We start from the raw sequence: 25,289 nt of genomic DNA on the forward strand, positions 1-25,289 counted from the left end.
TAATGTATTATGAGAACAGCAGTTTTTTGTGAGCTAATTGATAATATCTTTCAGTCCGTGTGCATTGTATTGCTTATCCTTTAAAAAAACGATATGTGTATCCTGTTTTCACAAAGAGGGAAAGTGGCAGCTTCAGGGTGTGTTTTTGTGACAGCTTCTTCACAAAAAGAACAGACTAGCCATTTTTAGACCGTCTGATGTAGTTCACTGTGCTAGGCGAGCTATGTTGAGGACACCACAGTGGAAGTTATTTCCTGCCCCCTTCTTGTTGGAGCGCTATTGTGCTGTAATTGAATCAGACATCTTGCAGCTTGGACAGGTATAACAGACTGCCTGCTCTTTTTAATCCGCCATTTCTCTGCTGGATTTGTAGATGTGAGATATCATCCAGAGAAAACTGAACCATGGGCCAGGAGAAAGCAGGGTGGCTTGTTAAATGTTTTTAGACTTATAAAAGTCTAAGAAAAAATAGTATTTTATCTGTGTTAATCTTAAAACCACCACTGTGTCTGATTTGGGTCTTCATAAAGATTTTTGTCTGTTTGAATACACACTATTTTAGTGATTTGACTACTAGTTTAGTAGAGGATTATAGTATACATTTTATTTACAGTGCCAGAAAAGTAAACGGCAACCCACATTTTGAGATCTGCTAATCCCCATCTAACCCACATTGCCACTTCCATCTTTGTCTTTATATCTATCAGTATCCATCCAATATGTGTTAAATGTTTCTCTCCCTTTTTTTGGCTGTCACCTTCACTGACACTAAACTGTCACTCTAAATTCTTTCCAGCTTGCTTGTTCAAGAGACATTTAATCTAAGTCTTCACCGGGAACCCAGGGAAAAGTCACGACAAATTGTCGGACTGACAGTTTACACCTGTTAAGAGAGAAAGAGAGAGAGAGAGAGAGAGAGAGAGAGAGAGGTATCATGGCAGACAGTGACAGACAGACAGAATATCTATCTGAGACAGACTGTAAGAAAAGACAGACAGACTCACAGCTGATACAGCTGAGATGTGGATCGGCGACAAAAAGGATAACAAGTGCAGCAACCAAACGGATACCTGCCAGAGTACAACTTTGCTTTACTGGAGTGGATCGATGTGTCTCACCCAGCATGGGGTCTTAAATGTCAAACTAACCGACCTGGCAGAGCAGGGAGACTTGTGCGCTAACGTGACAAACTAGAAAGAGGGATGACAAATAGTGAGGAACCTAGGTAGTTAGCGAATCATCCAGGAGAAGGATTGGGGTTTGATTGCATTTAATCAAACTCAAATCCAGCATCATGTCCGCTTATTGAATTGTTTCAAGTAATGAATCAAATCTAAATAGGTTTAGCTTTCAACATTTGCAAGTAGCTAAAGTTATAAATGGCAAAAAAAAAAACAGAAGATCTAGTACATCTTTGGTTGAACAGCGTTTGATTGGAAGCTAATTAATGTTAACTGCAACCTGATAATGAGTTTAGAAATATATGAAATGTTGATGTTGTTTGACCTACTTACTTTTACACCTTTCACAAGTCCCTTGTTTTAAATAGTGGAGGGCCCAATGAAAACCTTCATTTTAGCCGATATGGAATTTGCATGATTTATCTGATATAATAATTTATCATTTTAACAAAAGCTAATGGTTATTGCTGGCTAAAATGAGACTGTTGCCTTTTAATGTCATGTACACTTCTCTTTGCTAATAAAAAGACTGAAGAGAGATAAAAGGTTCGATAAGAGATCTGGGTTTTTGCCAACCATGACTCGGATCCAAAAGGGAAATGGCTTTTGGAACCAATCCCGGTAGTCGAGGTAGAGTAATGCAGCTGATAAAATAGCACACCGTACACATGGACCAAAGAAGACCTATTGCCTGTTTCATACATTTTAGGTGAGCATCATCAATGGGTCACTTTATTTGGCAACTGGACAATGGATTAAAACGAGTGTATGCGTGGAATACACAAGTTGAAGCAATTAAAAGCTAACGAATGTGTCCAAGTTACTGATGGTCTAATAATTGTTTAATCTAATCAATCACATTCACATACTTTATTTGCATTTCAACAGATAAAACATGCATTAAGACTCTGAAGATGTTAACTTGATTGCTCCCTGTTGGTATCAACACACATTCAGGGTCCTTGGAGGTATAAAGGGCTTGTTTTACCCCCCCCTCAGAGGAATGAATCTGTTGCAAATCAGTTTTGGTCATAAAATGACTGAAACTGCCTGTTTTGAAATGGCAAAAAAACAATAATATCAAAAGATTTAGAGGTGCATGCATGCATTATGAAATTATTTGTATTAATGTAAACAAGATGTGGACAGCAGTGAATAGGTTTAAGTGGCATTTTCTGTTCATTTACGATATCATGTGATGAACTGGCATATCCAATTTGTACTTTTGTCAAATACGCCTTCCTTGTTGGGGATTATAACTTGTCCGCACCATATAAATATGTTCAAATTGTCACAATGAGTTCTCCGCTTCCACACTCTTAAGTCTGCTTTGCATTGAATGTGTAAGATAGTGTCACTAAATGTGTGATGCAAAACTAGACAAACAGATGGAGGAATCACTCACACCAGCCAGCCGAGGCGTGGAATTTCCATTTAAAGTTCTTTTTTTTTCTTTTTTTTTTTACATTCAGCACATTGTCATATTTGAAGTGAGTTGAAAGAAGTGCAAATGGTAGGCTGTTAACGTTGGTGGATCACCACACGAGGCCCAAGTCTGCAGAGTGGAACAGTTTCTCATTCAATCCAGTCGGTCACACTGCCCTCCATTACTCCCCACCGTGGCTTCTCTCGCCGCCTGCTGCTTTCTGCTAATGGAGATATCCCCTCCTCCTTCCTCCTCCCTCCCGTCCCCTGCTTTGTTCTCTCTTTGTTGTCCTTTTTCCTCCACTCTACTTTCACTTCACTTCAAATCCTTCTGTTTTGCCCCTTCATTGGCCAACTCAGTGCAACTAATTGACAGTAAGCCAACACTCGAAGCACTCTGCATCTCTTTTTACTGCAGAAGCTAATCAGAGCCATTGTTGGTTATCCAAGTCACGGTCCCTCCCTCCCTCATTGTACTGAAAATCAACCGATGATTCATAACAAGTAGAATAGGCAGACCAGGAAGAAAAACAAATAAGGTTTATTATTAAGGGGCAATTCTGGAGGCTAGGCACACTCAGTTCCTTACAGCAGGGCTCAATATTTCCTTATAGTGAATACCAAATCCTCTAATGGCAAACAACTGACATTTTGAGTCTCCCTGGGTATCACTTTAGCTCTGCTGTCAGGAAATGCCACCTCTGACAAAAAAAAACGTAATCAGGGAGTTTAACAAATTGGAATGTTTGCTTAAAAGTCTAATGACAGTTTTTTTTTTTTCTTCATAGCATAGGCGCTAATGCAAATATTATTTCTGATGAATTAAATGAAGGAGCAGACTTTTCATGTGTCATCAAAGCTCCCATAAGTATTTCAGATGAATGCCATGCTTTCATAAGCTGAAGGTTACCCACTGTGATGATGGTAATATCTAGTCGGTTATGTGTTATGCCTATATAGTTTATTTTATGCCTCATGTCTTGGTCCCCAAGGTAAGCCTTCAGTCTGTGATGCACTGTAGCCTTTTGGTTTCTTAGACTGGTAAATCTTGTATGTCATATATTAGTCTATACCCTTTGCGTTCCACTTCTGGGATTTCTCCGGTGCTACAGGAAATTCTGCCGGATGCAGGAATTGTCAGTTTCCCTCCACTTTCTTTGTGTAGGGATTTTAAATTTGGTGGATTTCTGAGGACTATGGTTAACTGCTCCTCAGATCTCTGCAGGATAAATTGAGACTGCTAGCTAGACTATCTGTCCAAGTTTTCTCTCGCACAACTATTTTGCAGCGGCTCTGTTAAGTTAAGCACCGCCCATGATGATTCTGATTTGTTTAAAGAAATGCCATTTAACCGGAGCACATTTTCCTCCCATCTCCGAAATGCTTTGTGGAGTAGCCAGAACCTCCTTCAGCGCGCTTTGGAGGAGGGTCTGGCAAAGCAAGACTAGTCCTATATTTACAGACAGCAGAGCTAGGATTGCACCTTGTCTGTGTTTTGGATGTGGATAATAGCTTTTTTTCAGTTCATAACTATTGTCATTTTCTGTAACAACTCCACCCACTCACCTTTAATAGTCTCCATAGGATCCTGTTGACTCATCAGATCCTCCAGAATTAGAAACCCGCTGTGTTTCATCTCACGCTCGTGTGGAGATGCCATACCACCACAGAACATTAACTTTCAACTGTATACATCCCTTCTTCCTTCGTTCCTCCCTCTGTGATTAAATGAATTCCTCTCTGTTTTTTCAGCAGTATAGGTTTTGTCCATGGCCATCTACTCTACAAACACACTCAGGCACACTCTGTCCTCAGACATACCCAAATAACTGTGCAGTTGTTTTTCTTACATCACTATAGATATTGCACTGCTGTGTGCAAAATATCTTATGCCAATTAAACAAAGTGGCTTTGTTTGCCTCCTCAGTTTGTTTTGATGCGGTCGGCACCAGACTGAGGGAAGGAGAAGGAGGGAGTTGTGCGTCGCAGAGCAATTATGGCACATCTGTATCCCACACGTTGTTGTTCGGATCGGAAAGCAACCTCTGTGTTGTCTTGATGGGAATGTGGGCAAAGCCAAATGAAATCCAAATCTCTGTAAACTGATTGCATTCAGAACTTGTGGGGGACTTTATGGCTTGCAGTATGTGGAGATCAGAGTTTCTGGCCCCTTTTTAATGAGTTGTTAAGAAGAAAAAGACACTTAAAACAACTGCACTGCCCGCAAATCTAACTGTACAAGGAGGAAGGGTCCTGGGAGAGATTGAGTGGGAAGAGTTTATGTCCTGAAAATGACCTACCGGCCAGCTCTAACCTAGTTCTGTTTAAAGTGCAGGACTTATTTGCGGCTGTCAATATGCCTAATTACTCTGTTCTTATGCTTCAGCACTGGGACTGTAAAAGTCAGAGTTGATGCTCATAGTAATTATGGACATAATGTAATGATTTTGTCCCCCTCCTCTCCTGGGCGTTTGAGTTTCTAATGCTTAAGCTGTTGTTGGCCCCCTTCTTAGCCAGTGCTGTAAATGCATGTAACTGTTGTGTTACTGTATATGTCGCTGTGTCTTCATGCTGGTCCTGAAACTCGCTGATAAATGGTCTCTGAATTGTTCAAAATACCTACAGACTAAATCCTGTATTTTGTAAGCAGGTCGTCCCTCCAGGTAGGAATGTTTTCTGGTCACTGAAACAAATGAAAAATCGATGGCAGTGACCTGAGAAAGACGGCTGGAAAGTCTAACTGCATCCTTGATTGGCAGAATATAGTTATTCAGTGTTTTTTTTTTTTTTTGTGTTCTTCTTCATAAATACGGTTAAATTAAAAACCTTAGTGATATTGCAAATTGTCTTCTAAATCAGTAAGAAACTACAGTTGTGTGTAAGCTATGATTGGTAGCTAACAATAATATCTAAGGGCTGGTTAAGTTATTATTTTCCACACATATATTAACATAAGATACACTAATGACTTGTCCACACTTGCTCCATTCCATAATGCTGTATTACAACCGCTACACGTGATTAACTCCTGCATAGCTTAGATGAAGTTGCTGTCAATTAATGGTAGAGGTGTGGTGCAATGACATTCACTGTTCGCCACTGAAGCCACCTACATTACGTTATGTCCACCAAATATCATAACTGAGCTGAATGGCTCTGAATCTGCCGTTTTTAATTCTCTCACTGCTTTTACTGTTTAACTAAGAGCGTCATAAACACTTCCCACATCACCGCGTTCGTATAAGAGACAAGTCTTGAATGAGGTTATTTGTTTGAACTGCCTCATTAGAGAAACCAAGAATAAAAGCTACTGATTAATATTGAGATACCCGTAATGGTGTCAGGGGAGACTCCTGTTTAATTTTCTCTCATGCTCTGAATTCCTGTAAAATGAACATGCAGTCAGTTAACAGTAATGGAGTGCAAGTCAGCAGTACTTTATTCTTGTTCGGTTAATGAAGCTAGAAACAAAGAGAAGAGAAGGGCATTATCTCTGAGCTGCATGTTTAGACACCAAAACCCTGATGGAAAATTGATTGTATGAAACCAACACCAAAACATGATTATCGACTTAACATAATGTTTTGCAATTCCTAGCACAAATGTTGAACAAATCACTCTCTGGCTGATCTATTGGGACCTGTTGTGCTGTTTTGGTTTTTTAAAACTGGTTTTATTGCATTTGTTATTGATAACTGGCCTCCTTTTTCATTCACTTTAATTATGTTCTTTCACATTTCCCTTTTGTGTCCTCTGTTTCCACATTCTGCTAAAACAGTAAATCCATCTTATGATCTACTTAAGTCGCTGGTGTTGAGTAATGGTGGCTTACAGGTCCACAGTCACAACCATTTTGTCAACAAGTCACCCAAAGCACACAGAGAGGTGTGTGTGTGTGTGTGTGTGTGTGTGTGTGTGTGTGTGTGTGTGTGTGTGTGTGTGTGTGTGTGTGTGTGTGTGTGTGTGTGTGTGTGTGTGTGTGTGTGTGTGTGTGTGTGATCAGTAACCGTAAATATATAGTAAATCTATTTCAAATCACTTCTCAAAACTTGAATGTCACATCAATTTAATGTGATGTGATTTCCTCTTATTCCATCTAGCCTTTTCATTTTTATCCTACCTCTTCTTTTCATCCCTTGTTATAAAAGGTTTCTTCACTATCTTTTGCGTTTCTTCTTCTTCTGTGTAGTCATTATTGGTATTTTGCCTTATACAGTGCTGTGGAAGGATTGGATCTATTCCACTGCAACATCATTGTAATAAAATAAATGCTAAAAAGAAATGGATTTGACATGACTTAAATGTATCAGTACACACCACCGTAATGTGGTGTCTTTTTTAATATGAGCTGGGACCCAAATTAAATACAGATTATCAGCTGCCTGCATCCTTACAGTAATATGTTTTCATGAGCCTCTGTCCCAGGGGAAGACACAAACAGATATTTTCATTTCAATACCAGGATGGACAAGTTGACAATTCCCTGCAGTAGTGTTATTTACAGGAAAGCACTATCTTGTTTCTGGATTTGTTCATATTACTGTCCCATCAGATTTGATCCAGTGCTGTACTAGAGCCCCTTTTAGACTGTTTCTTCTGCTAAGTGAATTAGTCCTCCATAATGTGCATTCTGAGGCTGTAATGCTGTAATGGTTGCAGACGTTCCTTAGGAAATGGCCAAAGATGCCTTGCATATTGCAGTCAACGACACTTATAACCTAATTAAAGGCGGAACCACATGCTACAAGACTGGCTTTTATCAGCCATGTGTTATGGCTCTATGGTTGGCAGTGACATATATTTATTATTTATATATTAGGGCCTACTTTGGCAAGGCAGCCACTCCAGTTTTTTTTTTTTTTTTCTTTGAATGCAAGCGCACCTCAATTTTTGTTTCATTGCTGAGGCTCAGTACGAAGATGTCAAGGATGAATGCCTTAAACACATCACTAATGGCTTTACCATTCTACATGTCATGAAAGCCATTTTGGAAATAGCCCATGGTCTGATGTGTGCACTCTACAAAAGAGCTCTTATATTAGACTCCCTTTAAAGAGTCACAGCTCTGGCTTCCTCAACCGCCACCCTATTTGTGTGGGATAAATGTAAGACCTTGAGCCAGAAAACGAAGCTGCCACCCATGAGTAAACTGCACTAGCTGTGGGCTGCTATTAGACTTACTGAAGACATTTTCAAATGTAAATGAAATGCTATGTGGGCATGATGGATTAATATATTTACTCTGCATTATTCAACTGAGTCTTCATTTCTACGTGTTTACACTGTAAACACTTTAAACACTCAGTTGAATAATGCACATTTTTATAGTCTGTTTTATCGTCACCTCAGCACCGCAGTCTAATATGGTCTTGGTTTTGATGCATCTCTTTATGAGATTGTTTCAGTTCATTTCACGTCTGCTTTTGGGTGGAGATTCTAAAATGTACCTAAAATACACCATAAAAAGTGTGTGTACTAGTGTGCTTTAATGCACTGACTTTCCTCGATTGCAAGTACAATTCTCTGTGGTGTAAAAGATGCCTGAACACCACTCGAAGAGGACGGACCTCCACTCTCCTCTCTCCACTTTCCAGCAGGGCAGAGTCCTGCTGTTTGCTGCAGTGCTTTCTATCTGCTGCATGAGCATGAGACTCCTAGTATGAATAATGTCTTCCCTTGTGGCTCTCTCTCTCACTGCCTATTATCCACTCTCTACTCTGTCTCAGTAGGCCGAGAGTCCCATCTCAAATAAATCAGCAAGTCTCTCTTAGTGAATTGAAAGAGTAGAAAGCAAGTGTGAATGAGAAGAAATGCACAGGTACATTGCATTTTCTTAATGATTTCTTCACATCAGTATGTTGTGTTTTATGTCATTACTACCCGTTTTTTTTCCCCCATCAATAATTAATTATTTTTTGGTTTAAACAAACCGGTTTCCTTTGTACAGGCCTAACATGTGTTTCCTTTTTTTCTTTTTTTTTTTTTTTACTGTGACCCTGTAATCTCAACTCGATATGGTGACAAGCGGGGAGAAAATGGGATAGTAGGACAAAACTACTGAAATTTGTCCAAACAGATTAAAAGCTGTGAGAAGGTTTTAGGAACAGTTTGATGCATTTTAAATCACTGCCAGCTGGACGTGTCATCTGCTCATTGGCATGAGACAAAGCTTTCCTCTTCAGTGGATTGAAAGGTCAAGTTGACATCCCAGATCCCTGCAGAGTCACATTTGTACACTAGAGATGTGTGTGTGCGTGCATGCGTGCGTGCACGAAAGTGCACATGCACATATGGTTGTTTTTGTGGCTTGTACACCCGCCTCTATCTACATGCTGCAAGAAAGTGAGGATGTTTAATTTACAGTGTGAGTAACTATGTGTAATGGTGATCTGTGGTAATCTCCAGCTCATCCTCCTGACCTCTCAATCACATTTCTGGCAGGGTGGTTGCATGCTCCATGTTGTAGAACACTAGCACAGAGGCAGAAAGGGAAGGAGAGAAAAAGAAAAGGATGATGGGGGCTGGAGGAAGGGGAAAGAAGCACAGGAATTAGAAGTTTAAAGCAGGTTCAGTCCTTGACTTTGGTACTTGGACTAAAGTGTCCCTTGAGCAAACCTGGCAGTGTAGCCATTAGGGCTGGGCAGTATATCGATATTATTTTGATATATGAGGCTAGATATCGTCTTAAATTTTGGATAACGTAATATCCTGATATGACACAAGTGTTGTCTTTTTCTGGTTTTACAGGCTGCATTACAGTAGAGTAATGTAATTTTCGGAACACACCAGACTGTTCTAGCTGTTCTATTATTTGCATTTACCCACATAGTTATTATATCAACATAACTTATCAAACATTATTTATCAAAAATCTCCTTGGGTGCATATTTTGTGAAAGCACCAATTGTCAGCCCTACAATATCACTGCAATATCGATATCAAGGTATTCAAAAAATATGTCAAAAATATTGGGATATTTGATTTTCTCCATATCGCCCAGCTCTAGTAGCCATTGGTGAGGAGTAGGGCTGGGTACTGAATTCAATATTTTTTTAGGCACCGACCAAATTGCCTCTTCAGTATCGACTATTGAAAAATGCCTCGTCATTCAATAGCAAATTTCAAAGAGAGCCAATAAGGATGCAGCATGCTTCTGACAAGATTTAATAATGCTTGTGATTGGCTGTCTTGGCAAGTGGGAGTACTTAGGAGTTATAGGATTCTCTTGTTAAACTAAGGACTTGTGTTTGTGTTTTCTAACAAAGCACTGCAGAGTTATTTTAATGGAAGACATAGATGTAAAGCGCTACAACACAATGTACACCCTTGGACTTCCATTGGTCCTCCTGCCATCTGTAAAAACTTTTAGAAATGTCATTCTCAGTCCTCTTGAAGTGATTCCGCACTTTTAGATACAGTTAGAAACAACAAAGTGAAATGAAATGTGCATTTCCTTCTCTTCCACAGTCAACAAGCACAAGCCGTGGATAGAAACATCTTACCATGGTGTGATCACGGAGAACATGGACACGGTGCTGCTGGACCCTCCGCTGGTAGCTCTGGACAAGGATGCCCCGGTCCCTTATGCTGGTAGGAAAAACTAATACACACATGGAAAAACCATCCGCTGCACAGTATCCACCAGTGATGGAATATTGGAGTCCGACTCGAGTCACTATTCTCTGGACTCGTGACTCGACTTGGACTTGAGAAAATGAAATCAGACTCGCAACATTCACGAAATAGGACTTGGAAGTTGGATGAAGTTTCTGACTACTTTTATGTGTAATAAGTCAATAAAAATTGACATAAGACATTGATATACTGTATATTTAGTCTGTAACGGTTTCATGCATGGGCCAGTGAGGGAGTACTCGAGTCCTGGACTCGGACTTGAGTCGCTATTCTCTGGACGTGGCTCGACTCTGACTCAAACTCAGGTAAAGGTGACTCAATTCGGACTGGACTGAGCCGCTTCTTTGGTGACTCGGACTTGGACTCGAAGAGCGGGGACCCAAGACTTGACTTGGACTCGACAGTTGGTGTATCGACTACAACACTGGTATCTACACACATTTGAAAGTATAACACATACAGTATACATCCTCCCACATGAGCGTTGTCTCACACACACACACACACACACACACACACACACACTGGCACAGAGACAAGGATGCTTCAGTTCTGCGTGCAGGAAACTGTGGCAACTTCCCACCACAAGACAAAAACAGATGATCCAACAGTTCTCTGTACTCACGGTTTGTCGTGGAGACTGAGTTCCATTTATCACCCTTAGTAGTGTTAAACATGTTTTTCTTTCTGTTTTTATGAGCACTTTCTTCTCATCATGGTATGATGACCGAGGGCTTGTAAATAACAAATATCAGTAGGTTTGTGTTTACTGTAAATAGATAAGATGACATGTTGTGAATCTACGGAGTCGCTGCACCACCACTGTATTACATTTAAACCTTCTTAAAAATAACACACTACATGAACACGAAAGTATGAATTTAAATAATGTATAATGAATAATGCAGTGTTTCCCACATATAAGCTAATTAGTGGCGGTGCACCATACAATCAACACCGGCCGCCACATATTGCGTTTCGTTATTAATCTTTTTTTTTTTTTTACGCTATTTAAAACACGCAGCGTATTCGTTCAGCTGCATTTCCTTTCCCTGCTCTCCCCCGTCTCTCTGTCGCTCACACGTCTCTCTCTCTCACACACACACGCACGCACACACAGCCCCACCCCCCGTGCACACAGTGTCTGTCTCCATCAAAACGAGAGAAGACAGCTGGCGAATTTCACAAGTTCACGAAAGGATCTCGTGAACACCTTTACACAATCACACATTAAAATGTCCTATTAAAAATATTTTATATTCTGAATACAATGTTATCAGTGTGTTAATGTTGGAGTCCCGACCCGACTCCTGCTTTTAGAAAGTTAACTAGTCCCAAGTTTGCGGTAAAATGCAGTTGGGTTGTCGAGGTCAAAACACTATATGTAGCAGCTGTGAATCAAATAAACTTATTATAAATAATGTTATGTCATTTTTTACTCTTATGCTGAATGTTCGCTGCTACAATCCAGATGAGTATTGAAAAGTATTTTCCACGACTGAAAAAGGCCCGTGTTGAGGATGAGGACCAGCCTGAACCGGAGCTATCACTCTGAAACAGAGCTCAACAGTCCGACCAGTGGAATTAATGTTATTAATTTGTTTACAATATTTTCAGGCTTCAACCAGTGCTGCTCAAGCAGAAAGACACACTGGGAGAGAAAGATCGATTCGTTAGGCATTAAAGAAAGAGGAGGACAGCATCCAACAGCGTGCCCTCATCCATTTTTTATCCTTGATTGTTACGAAACAAATTGCTTTCTAATCTGTGGGAAACACTGTAATGTCTGAAACATGAATATATGAAGTGATGTTCTTTTCTATAAAGCTTGAGTTTAAAATTAACAATAGCAGGAGCTTTGATTTGGATGGAGGAATAATAATTCATTTATTTTCATTGCCGTGTCAGTTTTTCGAGTTTAGATGCATCTTCTTCCCTCCCCCTGACGGGGCTCTATTTACGATCTGCTGCTGCTAATTGAAGCATGTGTCATAATTTTTCTTGCTGCTGAATTGCTGCATTTAACCTGACCAACGGATTGTTCTCAAGAGTGAAAGAATATATTCCTGAGCCCTGTCAGCATGATGATAGTGTTCATTTTCCAGCCTGAATCTTAATCTGACACTGTGGAGCTGTTTTACAAGCTTGTCTACAATATTTAACAGTTACAACGCACAGTTTTAATTTACATAAATGTACACCACACAAAGAGCGAGACAATAGTTTGTCCACGTAGAACCCGGTCAGAGGTATCATACATCTCCCTGATGTAGCACTTGGTTTTTGTTTTGGTCCTAGCCACAGTACCATTCATTTCAAGGACTTCATTAGAAATATTATAAATATAGTATTATATAATGTCATACTGTAGCAAAAGGAGGGGCCCACGACCATGGGATGTCCCCTTTAGCAGTGTGCAATGGTAGTATGAGATTTATAGACGCTCTCCATTCACTGAAAGTTTGGTTACTGAGAACTAATTGTAGCTTTTTGAGAACCGGTTTCCACAGCCTAGTGGGCCAGTAAAAAAAATCCCTGGGAAGTCCACCAAAAACAACTTCAGGACAACACTTTGTGTGTTTTAATTCCTTTTTACTGCTCACCTTTGAGGCAAATATGCCACACAGCTCATGAGGGTTTCCATAAAAGTGGGTGCTGGGAGCGTAGTACTGACAGTGGAAGTTGTCTGGTGAAGTCGCATACTCGAACGGGTACACATTTTCTAATAACAGTACGACATTATAAAACCTCATCGCCAGATGATTGTTTCGGATGCTGATTATGTTGTCTAACAAGAGCTGGAATCAGATACAGGTACGCGCAGGTACAGCAGAGCTGACAGTGACAGGAAGGAGCGAGACAGAGACGGCCATTATAATTGGACAAAGTATTTGGAGACTCAAAGGCAAACGAAGGGCTTGTTGGCAGCTAACGCTTAACAGCTCATTATGGCGAAATGGCTCCTATTAATCCCAGCGCTGACAACCATGGGAAACTGATACTCAGCTGATTTTCTCCCTCTGTTTTCCTTTTTGTGTGTGTGTGTGTGTGTGTGTGTGTGTGTGTGTGTGTGTGTGTGTGTGTGTGTGTGTGTGTGTGTGTGTGTGTGTGTGTGTGTGTGTGTGTGTGTGTGTGTGTGTGTGTGTGTGTGTGTGTGTGTGTGTGTGTTTTTGTTCTAAAGCCACAGTCCTAACTTTGTGTTTCTCAATGTTACGTGTGAGCTGTTGTGTAAATAGTGGGTATAAAAATACAGCTGACCTTGATGAGTGTGAAACGGCCTGGATCCATGTTAAATGCTCGTTTGTTCTGCTTTTCCTCACAGGGCATTTAACAGCCCTGTATTGTACATGTACTGTACAGTATAACCCAAATGCTGTAGCCTCTGTAGATGTACTCTTTATGAAGATTTAACGAGCCTTTGGAGGGGCCTAGGAAGTAGTTATCCAAAACATAAAAAAAAGGATATTATGCAAAAATAGACTGGGGAAAAAAACTTCTTTTATTCTCTTATATTTTTATTCATCTCACAAAAGTGGAGATGCTGAAGATATACCTCACCGACGTTATTCCTCTCTAATGAAGCAGTACAGACTTAACAGCGATTTATTGCACAAAGCTTTCCCGAGCAACCAAATCTGCGACGCAGCGAAGGTTTAATGACACTGCAACGAGCAGCCGGACAAAAGAGGAAATTCATTTTGATTGTTTTCCCCCCATGATTAACACTTGGTTTGTTGACTTGAGAAGGTCAACCTGGATGAAATATGGCCCAGAAGGAAAAAAACTGCGCTGTGCACTGGCTGCTGACTGGTGATATTTCTCTCCTTGGTTTTCATCACATGCGGTTTAATGAATGAAACCCATGCAATCGCTACCAAGGAGACTGAAAAAACGGCCATCAAAAGAGCACCTCTCTCCCAATTTATCTCCCTTTGCAATTGTCTACTGCTACAGCTCTCCCTGTGTTTTGCACAAACTTCCCCCCCCCCCCCTTCTTCTTGGAGTCATATTCTCTCAAATCTTTATTTCAATCTAAGCCTCCGTTTGTGTCTTTCTCTCCATTTCTTCTTTCTCAACCCAACTATCCTTCCTCCTCTATCTCTAACACTTTGCTTCTAGCGAGCCCATATGCAGACAGTCACTTACGCGTTACAGAAGCCCTCATCAATCCTGGTTTTGTTTTACTGCAGAAAGGAATAGGCCGTCCTTCTGGCTCCACATTAATTGCAGTGTGGGAACATGGACCGGGATTGTTAAGTACTTGGCTATTTTCTCCTCTCTTGTACTTTTCTCTTGTCATGCTTTATTCCCTCTCCCACTGGCCTTCCATCACTAGTGCTTCTCTGAATGCCTCATAAATCCCCACGTCACCGCTTGATCTACATATTCTTTTTCTCTTTTCCTTCCCCTCTCTCGCTCCGTCTTGCCCTCTCCTGCAGTATCACATTTCACTTTTGATGTAAAGTACCCACAGTGGGCCTAACTTGAACATTATACGTTGAGACCGGCATCCTGGAGATAAATTGTTATTACTGCATGCCATGATGGCACCCTCTATCCTCTGCACACACACACACACACACACACACCCCCCAACACTTTCCTTGGGGCAAAGGTGTGCGGGTCGAGGAGTATGTGCTGATCAAGCGTTCTCAATCAAATTAGCATGAGGAATGGTGGCAGTGGACTCTAGGGTCCTGCGAGGCGGGCACTTTCATTTGCTTATTCTTTATCTCGAGGCTGCAGTCAACAGGCACAGATTCTCTCCATTCATCATGGTACCGGAATAATGTGCCGTGGTACATTGTTTCCCCTGCAGAACTCACACAGTGTAAAGGAACAAAAGTAGTTGAAAAAAATTGGAGGGAATGTGAGAATGGATAGCTATGAGAAAAAATGGTGGAGACAGATGGACAATGAAAATGAGAATTTGTCATCATGGGCAGCCACCACGAAAAAACATGATTATTCCCATTGGTTTGTTTGTGTGCGTTTGTGTAAACTATAGTTCTCAGCATTTATGACCGTAAGCCTGAAGTTAGTGTCTTTTAATGTTCTTTAACTTGTCTTTTGAGTGAGTCTTTCTAGCTCCTTATTGTTATCGTAACCATCAGTCATTTTTATCTCCCGATAAGAACTAATGAATTATGTATCTACAGTAACGGTATTGTGTACATAGTCCACCATCAGTCCAGTTACACCTTGTGTACACAGGCTGCAAAACCAAAGCAGTAGTCTCGCTTTGTCAGACCTTCCTCCACAGCGCTGCGGAGGGGGGTCTGGCTAGTCCACACAGCATTCCGGGATGGGAGAAAAATGTGCTCTGGTTTATTGGCATTTCTTTAAACCAATCACAATCGTCGTGGGCGGTGCTAAGCGCCGGATGGAGCCACGGTGCCGCTGCAAAATAGCCTCGGGAAGGGACTTGTTTTAGTTGTGTAACAGAAAACTCAGAATTAACGGATAGTCTAGCTAGCTGTCTGGATTTACCCTGCAGAGATCTGAGGAGCAGTTAACCATATTCCTCAGAAATCCACCGGAGTTTAGAATTCCAACACAAAGAAAGCAGAAGGTAACGGAGCAATCCCGGAAGTGGAAGTTGTGGATAGAGACTACCAAAGCAGCAGTGTCAGTCCTCAGTCAGTGTCTTAGTTAGATGTGTTCAGCCACAGTACTGCTGTAGGCTCAGCCCTGCCCAACACTCAACACTGCAGCTATAACTGTAAGACACTACCTGAATAGAGAGCCATTATGTGGCAAATGTAGATGGCTGTATTGATTAGAATTTAACGTATCTATTCTATCAGACACTTGTGAGATGGCTTAACAGCCTTACATTTTGGGCTGTAACACTTCAACTTTTTTGGTACAGCTTATCAATAAACTTCCCTGGGTCAGCTACAGTATCTCACAAAAGTGAGTACACCCCTCACATTTTAGTAAATATTTCATTATATCTTTTAATGGGACAATATTAGTTGTTACAATGTATAGTATTACATTAATACAGTATAAATCCTTCAATATTGAATAATGGATAAACCGGCAGTAGTTAAATTCACATAGAAGGCAGATGTTTATTGTTAAAGGCCAGTTATTTCATGGATCCAGGATACTATGCATCGTGATGAAGTTCCTTTGGCCTTTGGAATTAAAATAGACCCACTGGTTGCATTGAGAGATGATTTTATGGAAAGTACCCCATGCCAATCTCTAGGTATGGTGAAGGGCATGTGATGATGTGGGGCTATTTTAATTCCAAAGGCCAAGGGAACTTTATCAGGATGCATAGTATCCTGGATCCATGAAATAACTGGCCTTTAAAAATAAACATCTGCCTGCCTCTATGGGAATTTAACATAGGGGTGTACTCACTTTTGTTGTCAGCGGTTTAGACATTAATGGCTGTGTGTTGAGTTATTTTGAGGGGACAGCATATTTATACTGTTATACAAGCTGTATACTTAATACTTTACATTGTAGCAAAGTGTAATTTCTTCAGTGTTGTCCCATTAAAAGATATAATGAAATATTTACTAAAATGTTAGGGGTGTACTCACTGTTGTGAGATACTGTATGTGGAAAATTTCAGGCAATGTTTTTAAGTCTTTCTGCGTTTGATCAGAAACACATTTCAATCATCAGTCTATACCATGTATAAAGGGAAGCATGTTTGGGATGCATTATGATTTAAACCTCAATCAAAAAAAACATTTGAGTAGGGGGCCAGTCGCAGGGTCCTCTGGTACAAAAGATGAACTAGGCTCGACTAATGCCACAGCACAACGTCATCTGTTAAGGAGCTTTGTTAGCCAATCAAATGCATGCAAGCACACATTCCTGGTGGATTACCTTGTGACGTGAAAGGTGTATTTCTACCATTTACCTCGCAATTGTCACAACATAAAGATACAGATGTAAAATAATGTCTCCAACTATTATACTATGCTAGATAGATGGATGGACGGACAGTCCCCTGTGTTGTGTGTTCACAGGGCTGTTCTTTGTCTGGATGCCCGCTTATTAACATAATTGTAATACAACACTATCTGGAAATACATATCTGGTGGTGAGAACACAAGAGTTGTAACCTCTAGCCACATTGCTGACTTTGATTATGATGAACATTTCTCAGTAGATAAATATTCCCCCATAGTTTCCTGTATACAAAATTCAGCAGGCATCAGGCCAAAGGTGAGATTTTGGATTTGTATAGACTCACATATCTGACAAGTGTTACAAATATAGTCTGTTTAAGTAAAATCAACCACCACTCCATTCATCAGTCTATGTGCAAGAAGGCATGTTTGAGATGCCTTTGTTGTTCCTGTTCAACAGGATGTTCGTTCATACTCCAAACCTCTTGGTCTCGACTTGAAGAATCTGACTTCAGTTGGATACTATTGAGATAAGATATTATTGCTTTAGTCAAACTTTGGCTGCTGTGCCAAAGATCCTAACATTTATTTCAAGTTCCATATTTTTCCACTGTGAAAAGTTTCTTCCATCTTCACAGTTACTTTGCTGAGAAAACCTAAGAAAACAGACACAATTTGCATTTTTGTCAGTGCCACTCATTCTATTTTTAACCAAGCACACAGTCAAAATCTATTTATTGCTTGTAATAACATATGGAAAACGTAGGACTTATTATCACGTAGTTCAAGTTCAAAGCCAGTGGTTTAGCAAGATGTTTGGCATGCTATTTGAATTATGTGAGCATGCATTATTTACAATACCTGACTTGTTAATGAGTCACAATGATGGATTGTTGAATAATTGTGAGTAAAAAATCTTTAATATTCCTGCCATTCTGTCAGGAACAATTACATCATTTTTGGCAGTTGCTGGAATGAAGACACAAAACGGGAAGTGGTACATAGCTCTCTAAAACTTTAGCCCAAAATATTTTTATTATTATATTTTTTTTGCACAGGAATAGTGGCATTTAATTATAATCTAAAAAGAGAGATGAAAATATGCGATAACGATATTACATGCGATTAAGATATTAAAGTGTACTCAGTTCTGCATTTCTGCTGCTTTCAGTATTCTGCTAAAATACAAGAAAGTCATTTAAAAAAAAATTTCCAACATTCTTTTATTGAACGAATTGAACATTGAATGAAATATCAAAGCCACCACTAAAAAAAGAGAGTTACATTTTGAAGTGCAGTTTTCTACTGATAACTTCTTTCAACTGACACAAAAAAAATCTCAAGAGTCTTTCGCGAGCCACCGGGAGCTGCCCACTTTGGGCTTCATTTTTGCTCTTTAGAAACCTATGGGTGACATCACAGAGACTTCGTTCATATTTTATACAGTCTATGATTGAACCCAACAAAGCAGCAGCTGTGACACATTTCACAGGTGTTGAGGCAAAAGAGGAAGCAAAAAATGTTAGAGGGATGAAAGAGAGAAACAAAGGTGTGTGTGTGTGTGTGTGTGTGTGTGTGTGTGTGTGTGTGTGTGTGAGAGAGAGAGACAAAGAGAACAAGAGTGACATAGAGGGGAATAGAAAGGGATGATGTGATGGATCATCAAAGGATAAGCATAAGTATTGAAGGGACAGTCTGATCAAACCACACAGGTGTCTCTGTGTCTGCCCCCAGGTGAAGAGGAACATATCACTTTGCCTTCCCTCTTTCTTTCTCTGTGCCTTTGTGTAGCTGTTAAATTTATGCAGTGGGTGCTTAGTCTTTAGGTAATAGTGAGGCAAGTCTGCAACATGAAACGGTTGCAGAACATCAAAGATTCTGTATGCCCTTTAGAGGGCTGACACCTACCTGCAAACCGGATTTCTCTCTGCTGCGACCGACATCATCAGACCTGCATGATAATTCTATTGCATTTTGTATCCCTAGATAATGTAATAACATCACATTATTACATTAAAGCAAATCTATATAGTTTGACATCAGCAATGGCTCAAATGACTATGGGTCAATGATCCTACTCTGCAGATCACCTCAGCTCTACAGCTGTTTTGTGTCTTTCAGCTCACAGTTTTGGTTTAGTGATCTGTAACTTCTAGTCTCACGGCTCTCATCGACCAAGTGTCCAGCTGCTGCAGCCAGCTGTTGTCAATGAAAAGCTCTGGTACACTCATTGTTAGGGATGTCCCGATCCCGTTTGCAAGTATTGGATCGAAGCCGATAAGGGCATTTTTCAAGTGATCAACCTTACTCCGCTCATTTATGTCAGCTGAACGTAAACTGGCAAGTAACTTGCCATTGCTCATTAACATGGCTAAAATGTCAGCAATGTGGACATATTGTAAAATAATACATTGAATTTATATAGCGTTTTTCATAGACTCAAAGTTGCTTTACAGGGGAGGTAGATAACAAAAACGGAACAAAACAAAACAAGATTCAGGCACAGATGAAAAGGGAGGGGGGCGTGGGGCTACGGATAGGCAGAGGTGAAGAGATGGGTCTTGAGGCGGGACTGGAAGATGGTGAGGGACTCAGAGGTGCGGATCTCTTGGGGGAGGGAGCCTGGGAGCTGCTCTGGAGAAGGCTCTGTCCCCAAAACTGCAGAGTTTGGACTTTTGAATGGAAAGGAGACCAGCTGAGGTGGATCTGAGGGACCGTGAGGGTTGGTACGGGGAGAGGTCAGTGAGGTAGGAGGGGGCCAGATGGTAGAGGGCTTTGTAGGTGAGGACCAGGATTTTGTAGTTGATCCGGTGGGAGATAGGAAGCCAGTGGAGTTGTTTTAGGACTGGAGTGATGTGGTGCCAGGATTTGGAGTGGGTGATGAGGCGGGCAGCTGAGTTCTGGACCAGTTGGAGTCGGTTGATGTTGGTAGAGCTGATGCTGAGGAGAAGTGAGTTGCAGTAGTCCAGTCGGGAGGAGATGAAGGCGTGAATGAGTCTTTCAGCAGCGGGGGGTGTGAGAGAGGGTCTGATTTTGGCGATGTTGCGGAGGTGAAAGAAGGAGGTTTTAATGACTTGACGGATGTGAGGCTCAAGGGAGAGGGTGGAATCAAAGATCACGCCAAGGTTGCGGGCCTGGGGAGATGGGGAGACAATGGTGCCGTCGATGGTGGGAGTGGGGTTATTGGTTTTGTTGAGTGTGGATTTGGAGCCGATGAGAAGGAATTCTGTTTTGCCGTTGTTGAGTTTGAGGAAGTTGTGTTGCATCCAGGTTTTAATAGCTGACAGACAGGAGTTGATGTGGGAGAGGGGAGGATTGTGGGGGGATTTGGTGCTGAGGTAGATCTGGGTGTCATCGGCATAGCAGTGGAAGTCCAGGTTGAAGTGGCGGAGTATCTGACCAAGAGGGAGGATGTAGATGATGAAGAGGAGGGGGCCAAGTACGGAGCCTTGGGGAACACCTTGAGTGACTGTGGCTGTGGCAGAGGTGTGTTTATGGAGAGAGATGAAGTGGGATCTGTTGGATAGGTAGGAGTGGAGCCAGCTGAGTGCAGTACCTTCGATACAGAGTTCTTTGAGTCTGGTGAGCAGGATGTTATGGCTCACGGTATCGAAGGCTGCACTCAGGTCGAGGAGGATGAGGATGTTGAGGGAACCGGTGTCAGCAGAGGTGAGGAGGTCGTTAAAATAGTAAAAACAGTCCAACATCCACTTAAAATACTTGCAATACGATTGTTTCACGAGGCCGTAGCAAGAGAGCCACTCTCAATCGGCAGATATTCAATATTTAAAAAATCGGATCGGGGGCCAAAAAAGCAGATTGGGACATCCCTATTGTACTCTACCTGCCCAGCACCAAACGACATACAAAGTAAGTGACTAGCTGGTGAACACAGTGGAGCACTTATCATCTGAAAAGCCAGATGACCAAAACTGCTAAAAGAAAAGGGAACGGACACAAAAAGTGGAGATGTTCAGAAAAAGGGATACACTTTTTAAAACTTATGTCAGGCCTAGAGACAAGTCCACTGTGGTTTAAGAGTTGTTCTACAGTTTTGTCTGTGCAAGCCTTTTCTCCTCACACTGTGTCTCCGTTTGTTTCTGTTCCGAGCAGGAGACTGGCTCTCAGTGAACTGTCAGTTTTTGTATTGCTATCTCCTCCTCACCTTAGGACATGAGGTTCAGCACGATGCTTCCACACCCATCTCTCTGTGTTTGCTCCCAGCAGGACAGATACATTCCCCTTTATTCTCCCTCAGTCATCTCCATCTTTCTTCTGGTTCCCCCTCTCCCTAACTTTCTCTCTTCCTCTGTCTTTGCAGGAGATGCTCGTTTATTTGAATTGAATTCTCCACACGGTCACGTGCCTGAGACAATGACATCCTCTCATCACAATATTGATTCTGTTTTGTATCTGACGTGCACGTTTGGCAAGCCAACCATCATGGGGCCAGTCTTTCTCCCTGCAGGGCCTGGTGCTTTAAAAGCTTTTAAAAAAAGGCTATTTTGATCAAAGCATTTTGTCTTGGTATTCATTGAGCATTTTAGGGTTTTAAGAGAGGATGTTTAAATATTATGGTACAGTGCGGCAGATGAAAAAAAGACCCAGGGGAACATATGATGAATAATACCTACATAATGATTTCCATTGCTGCAGTTGTTAATTAATTGATGACTTCAGGTTAATGGAATTCTCATAAGTCTCACTAGCATGTGGTTGTTTAAATGTAGCCGAGGCTCAAGACAAATGTGTCAAAGAGAGGACAGCCACTGTTCTGTTCAACAACTGCACTTCCACATTCCTGTTGCAGGTAATTCAAATATTTCAATTTAAAAGTTATGCGTTTTACTATGAAGAGCTTATCATAATTAGAAATGGAATTGAAACAAATTAATTTATAACCCTGTATCTAAAAATCTAAAAATGTATGCAATTTCACATCATTTTGGACCGTTATTATTACCATATCTGGGTCTAAAACGTTGGAAAAGCTAGAGCAGATAATGCATAAATAACTCAAAAAGCTTAACGACAAAACTTGCTAAAGAAGTCCACTGGGGACCAACTACAACCATTAGATCTGAGAAAAGTCATTAAGTTAGTTTTGATGCTCACATTGTTATTACATTCATTCGGCTTAGGTGATGCCCAAAACGGCTTGGGTGCTGCTCCTAAGCCTTTTAATGGTAGGGAAAGATGAACTAATACATGTTGGAAAAAAGATACAGCATCTGTCCATGTGATCTTTTTAAATCATGAACAAGTAAAAATGTTAAATCCTATTAAGTCCAAGCTTAAATCAATATTTGTGCTCATACGAAACGGGAATCGCTAATGGAGCTAATGGGAACAATGCAAACTGAGCATTAGCTAGCTCCATTGTTAGCCTACTCACCAGCGTGACCTGTCTTCCGCCGGAGAGCCGTGCTCATCAGCGGTAAAGTTAACCGTCCTGACCGGGACGCAGGTGTCCTCAGCGTGTAACCTCTGTATGAGTAGCCGTGTAATAAGCTGTGTAATAAGCCGTGTAATAAGTGGGATAATGTAGAGCGAGCGGGTCATTGTTGCGAAATAGAACCCCCGACAGGCGGCTGCAGATCAGGTCTTGAATCAGCCTGAATTGGCTCGCTCTACATTATCCATTATGTGTTTTCAAGTTTTAGAGTGTGGTTACATCATGATATAAAAAAATCCTTATTAAACCACTAAATGTTGACCCTTTTTTATTTCTGACCAACTCATTTTTTTTTTTTTTGTGCATGTGACTGCTTCTATAAATATTGAAATTTGTTATATTCAGCTTGTAGCCTTCAGTTGTCAACAGGCTGTAAATTAAATAAAATGTGTTAATGTACTGTATTACATTTGTAAATTTTCAGCAGCCTATAGAACCTGACAGTGTATAGTGGAGTGCCAGATGTAGCCCGCGGGACGCCAACTGAAAAGGATTACACTTACTTACACTGTACTATTAGTCTCACACAGGGTTATTTAAGGTTTTTATTCCTTTTGAATTCAATGTAGTGCTAAGGACAGATGGACTATATGACCTTACCTCCTGTACTCTGCGTCACTGACTTGAACTGCTCTGAAATGAGGCTGATTGCGTCCTTGTCTCGTTTCAGTGAAGCTACAGTATAAGTGACAAGGCAATTTGAACACCAAGAGGAAGGATTTTCCCACTATCTGGAAGAAATTGCACCTATCTACTTTTTGTGCCCTACTATACAATAGATGCATGTAATCCTCCAACTGGCTGTCTCAGAATCTGAAGAACTTATCCAAAATATCCTGCATCTGATGGAAAATGTCAAATAAGAAACTAAGCCATTTCTAGTTTCTGAAAAAAAGATACACTAACAATTTGGTATCGTCTTCTGGAACACCCTGAAAAATGGGGAAACCCATTTATATGATGGGGGAAATCACCATGCCTCTCCACTGTTGAGCGAGCTAATTTGATCCATATAAGATGGTCAGAGTAATTACTTGTTCAGTAATGCTCCACTGGAGTTCTGTCATCAATGCATTGTCAAGTTGCTCACAGCGTCAAACAACCTCTTAGCCTCTGATTGATTGTGTGTGTGTGTGTGTGTGTGTTGTGTGTGTGTGTGTGTGTGTGTGTGTGTGTGTGTGTGTGTGTGTGTGTAAAATACCTAAATTACTAGGAACCTAGAGTGGTACATCTGCTACTGTTTCCACTGTAATCTTTATAAGTGTTGTGCAAGAAGACAGGCTAAGCAAAACTGTAACTAAGGGGGGGGTGAGCATTAGCTAATAGTTAATTATTAGCACACTGCAACTCTACTATATGAAATAAACCACTGTATAATGTTCTATATAAATGTCTGAAAATAGCTCTGCTAGCCCTATCTAGCAGAGTTAATACATGTGTTGATACGATACTTCTTTTTATAACACTAGTTTAAAAAGTAAATCTTGACCTAGTTTGAATCTTAATTTAAAAATAGCACCTTTTGGTACACCGATTCATTCCAGTTTCAATATTTTTATTTCATAGTCGTTTCTTTTCACCTCCTGCATTCAAATCTGTCCTCCTTGTGCCATCTACAGATTAGGGGAGCCAGTGAAAACTTGTTTACTGGCAAAGTCTGTGCTTTTGGTTGTCGGAGACAGACAGGAGGTGGAAGGTGATGAGACGTGCTGCCTCTCTTTTTTTGTTGTTGAAATGACTGCTGAAAGAACCTGCTTTTCAAGGATAGAGCACTGACCCATGGTCGTGATGTGAGCTCAAATTACTTAATGAAATGTGCAGTGAATGGCAGCTGAAACTAATCCAGTAATTCGGTGTTCTTTCGCTCTGGCTTGCTCTCTCTCTGACAGTGGCTTGACAGGGCTTCAGTATCCTGACAGGCCAATTAGACAGCAATTCGCATATCTTCCTCGCTCCATTTGCCTTGTTCATGTGAGCATAAAATAGGATGATCTGGCTTTTGGACCTGTGTACGACATCGGAGTCACATTCTAACTCTATGCTCCATAATCCATGAACCCTCCACTTTTCTCCACCCAATCTCTCTTCCATTGTAACTGACTCAGACCTCTGTTGTTCTATCACCTTTATCCACCTTTACCCATCCGTGCGTACGTACGTACGTACGTACGTACGTACGTACTGCGTGCGTGACTGCGTGCGTGTGTGTCCCGCATTTGCAGTACAGCAGCTGGGGCGGGGAGTTGCTACATCCCTAGACCGCTCTCCAACTAGCCTCTGTACAGCAGCGGGGGCGAGTTCAAAAAAGCGACTAGTGACTTTCTGTAGAAGAGAGACAGCAGTATTGTCCAGAGAGAGCGAGGTCTCCACGATCACCTCTCCCTGTCACTGGCTGAGGTGACATGTCATGTAATGGGCGTGTCATGTAGTACTGCAGATAGGGTCTGTGCAGGAGGAAAAGTAAGAAAGACATTCTATCGCTTCTAAATTTCTCTCTGTGTGATCATTTTACAAGTAAATACAGCTGGATCCACAGCACAGCTGTTGTCTTTAACTTTTGTGTTGTGTTTTGGTATTGGATGATTTTGTCAGATGATGTTCAGCAGTGCAATAAAACAAAAACATACTGGGAACCAAGCCATTGGCCTGTTCCAAACAGGCAAACGCTTCAAACTGTTAGTGCACCAGCCATCTAAATTACAAAAGAGTCAATAG

The 25,289-nt window shown here is 41.0% G+C and overlaps 1 protein-coding gene across 1 annotated transcript in view; it reads left to right on the forward strand.

The window, feature by feature from the left end:
- Positions 1-25,289, forward strand: part of clstn2a (calsyntenin 2a) — a 199,879-nt gene that overhangs the window by 71,418 nt on the left and 103,172 nt on the right. Inside the window, exon 2 of the mRNA XM_039815057.1 lies at positions 10,074-10,196. Within this exon, the coding sequence (XP_039670991.1) occupies positions 10,074-10,196 (123 nt within the window). The remainder of the gene's footprint in view (positions 1-10,073; positions 10,197-25,289) is intronic.

This window comes from Perca fluviatilis, chromosome 11 (genome assembly GCF_010015445.1).
Source record: "Perca fluviatilis chromosome 11, GENO_Pfluv_1.0, whole genome shotgun sequence".
Classification (NCBI taxonomy): Eukaryota; Metazoa; Chordata; class Actinopteri; order Perciformes; family Percidae; genus Perca; species Perca fluviatilis.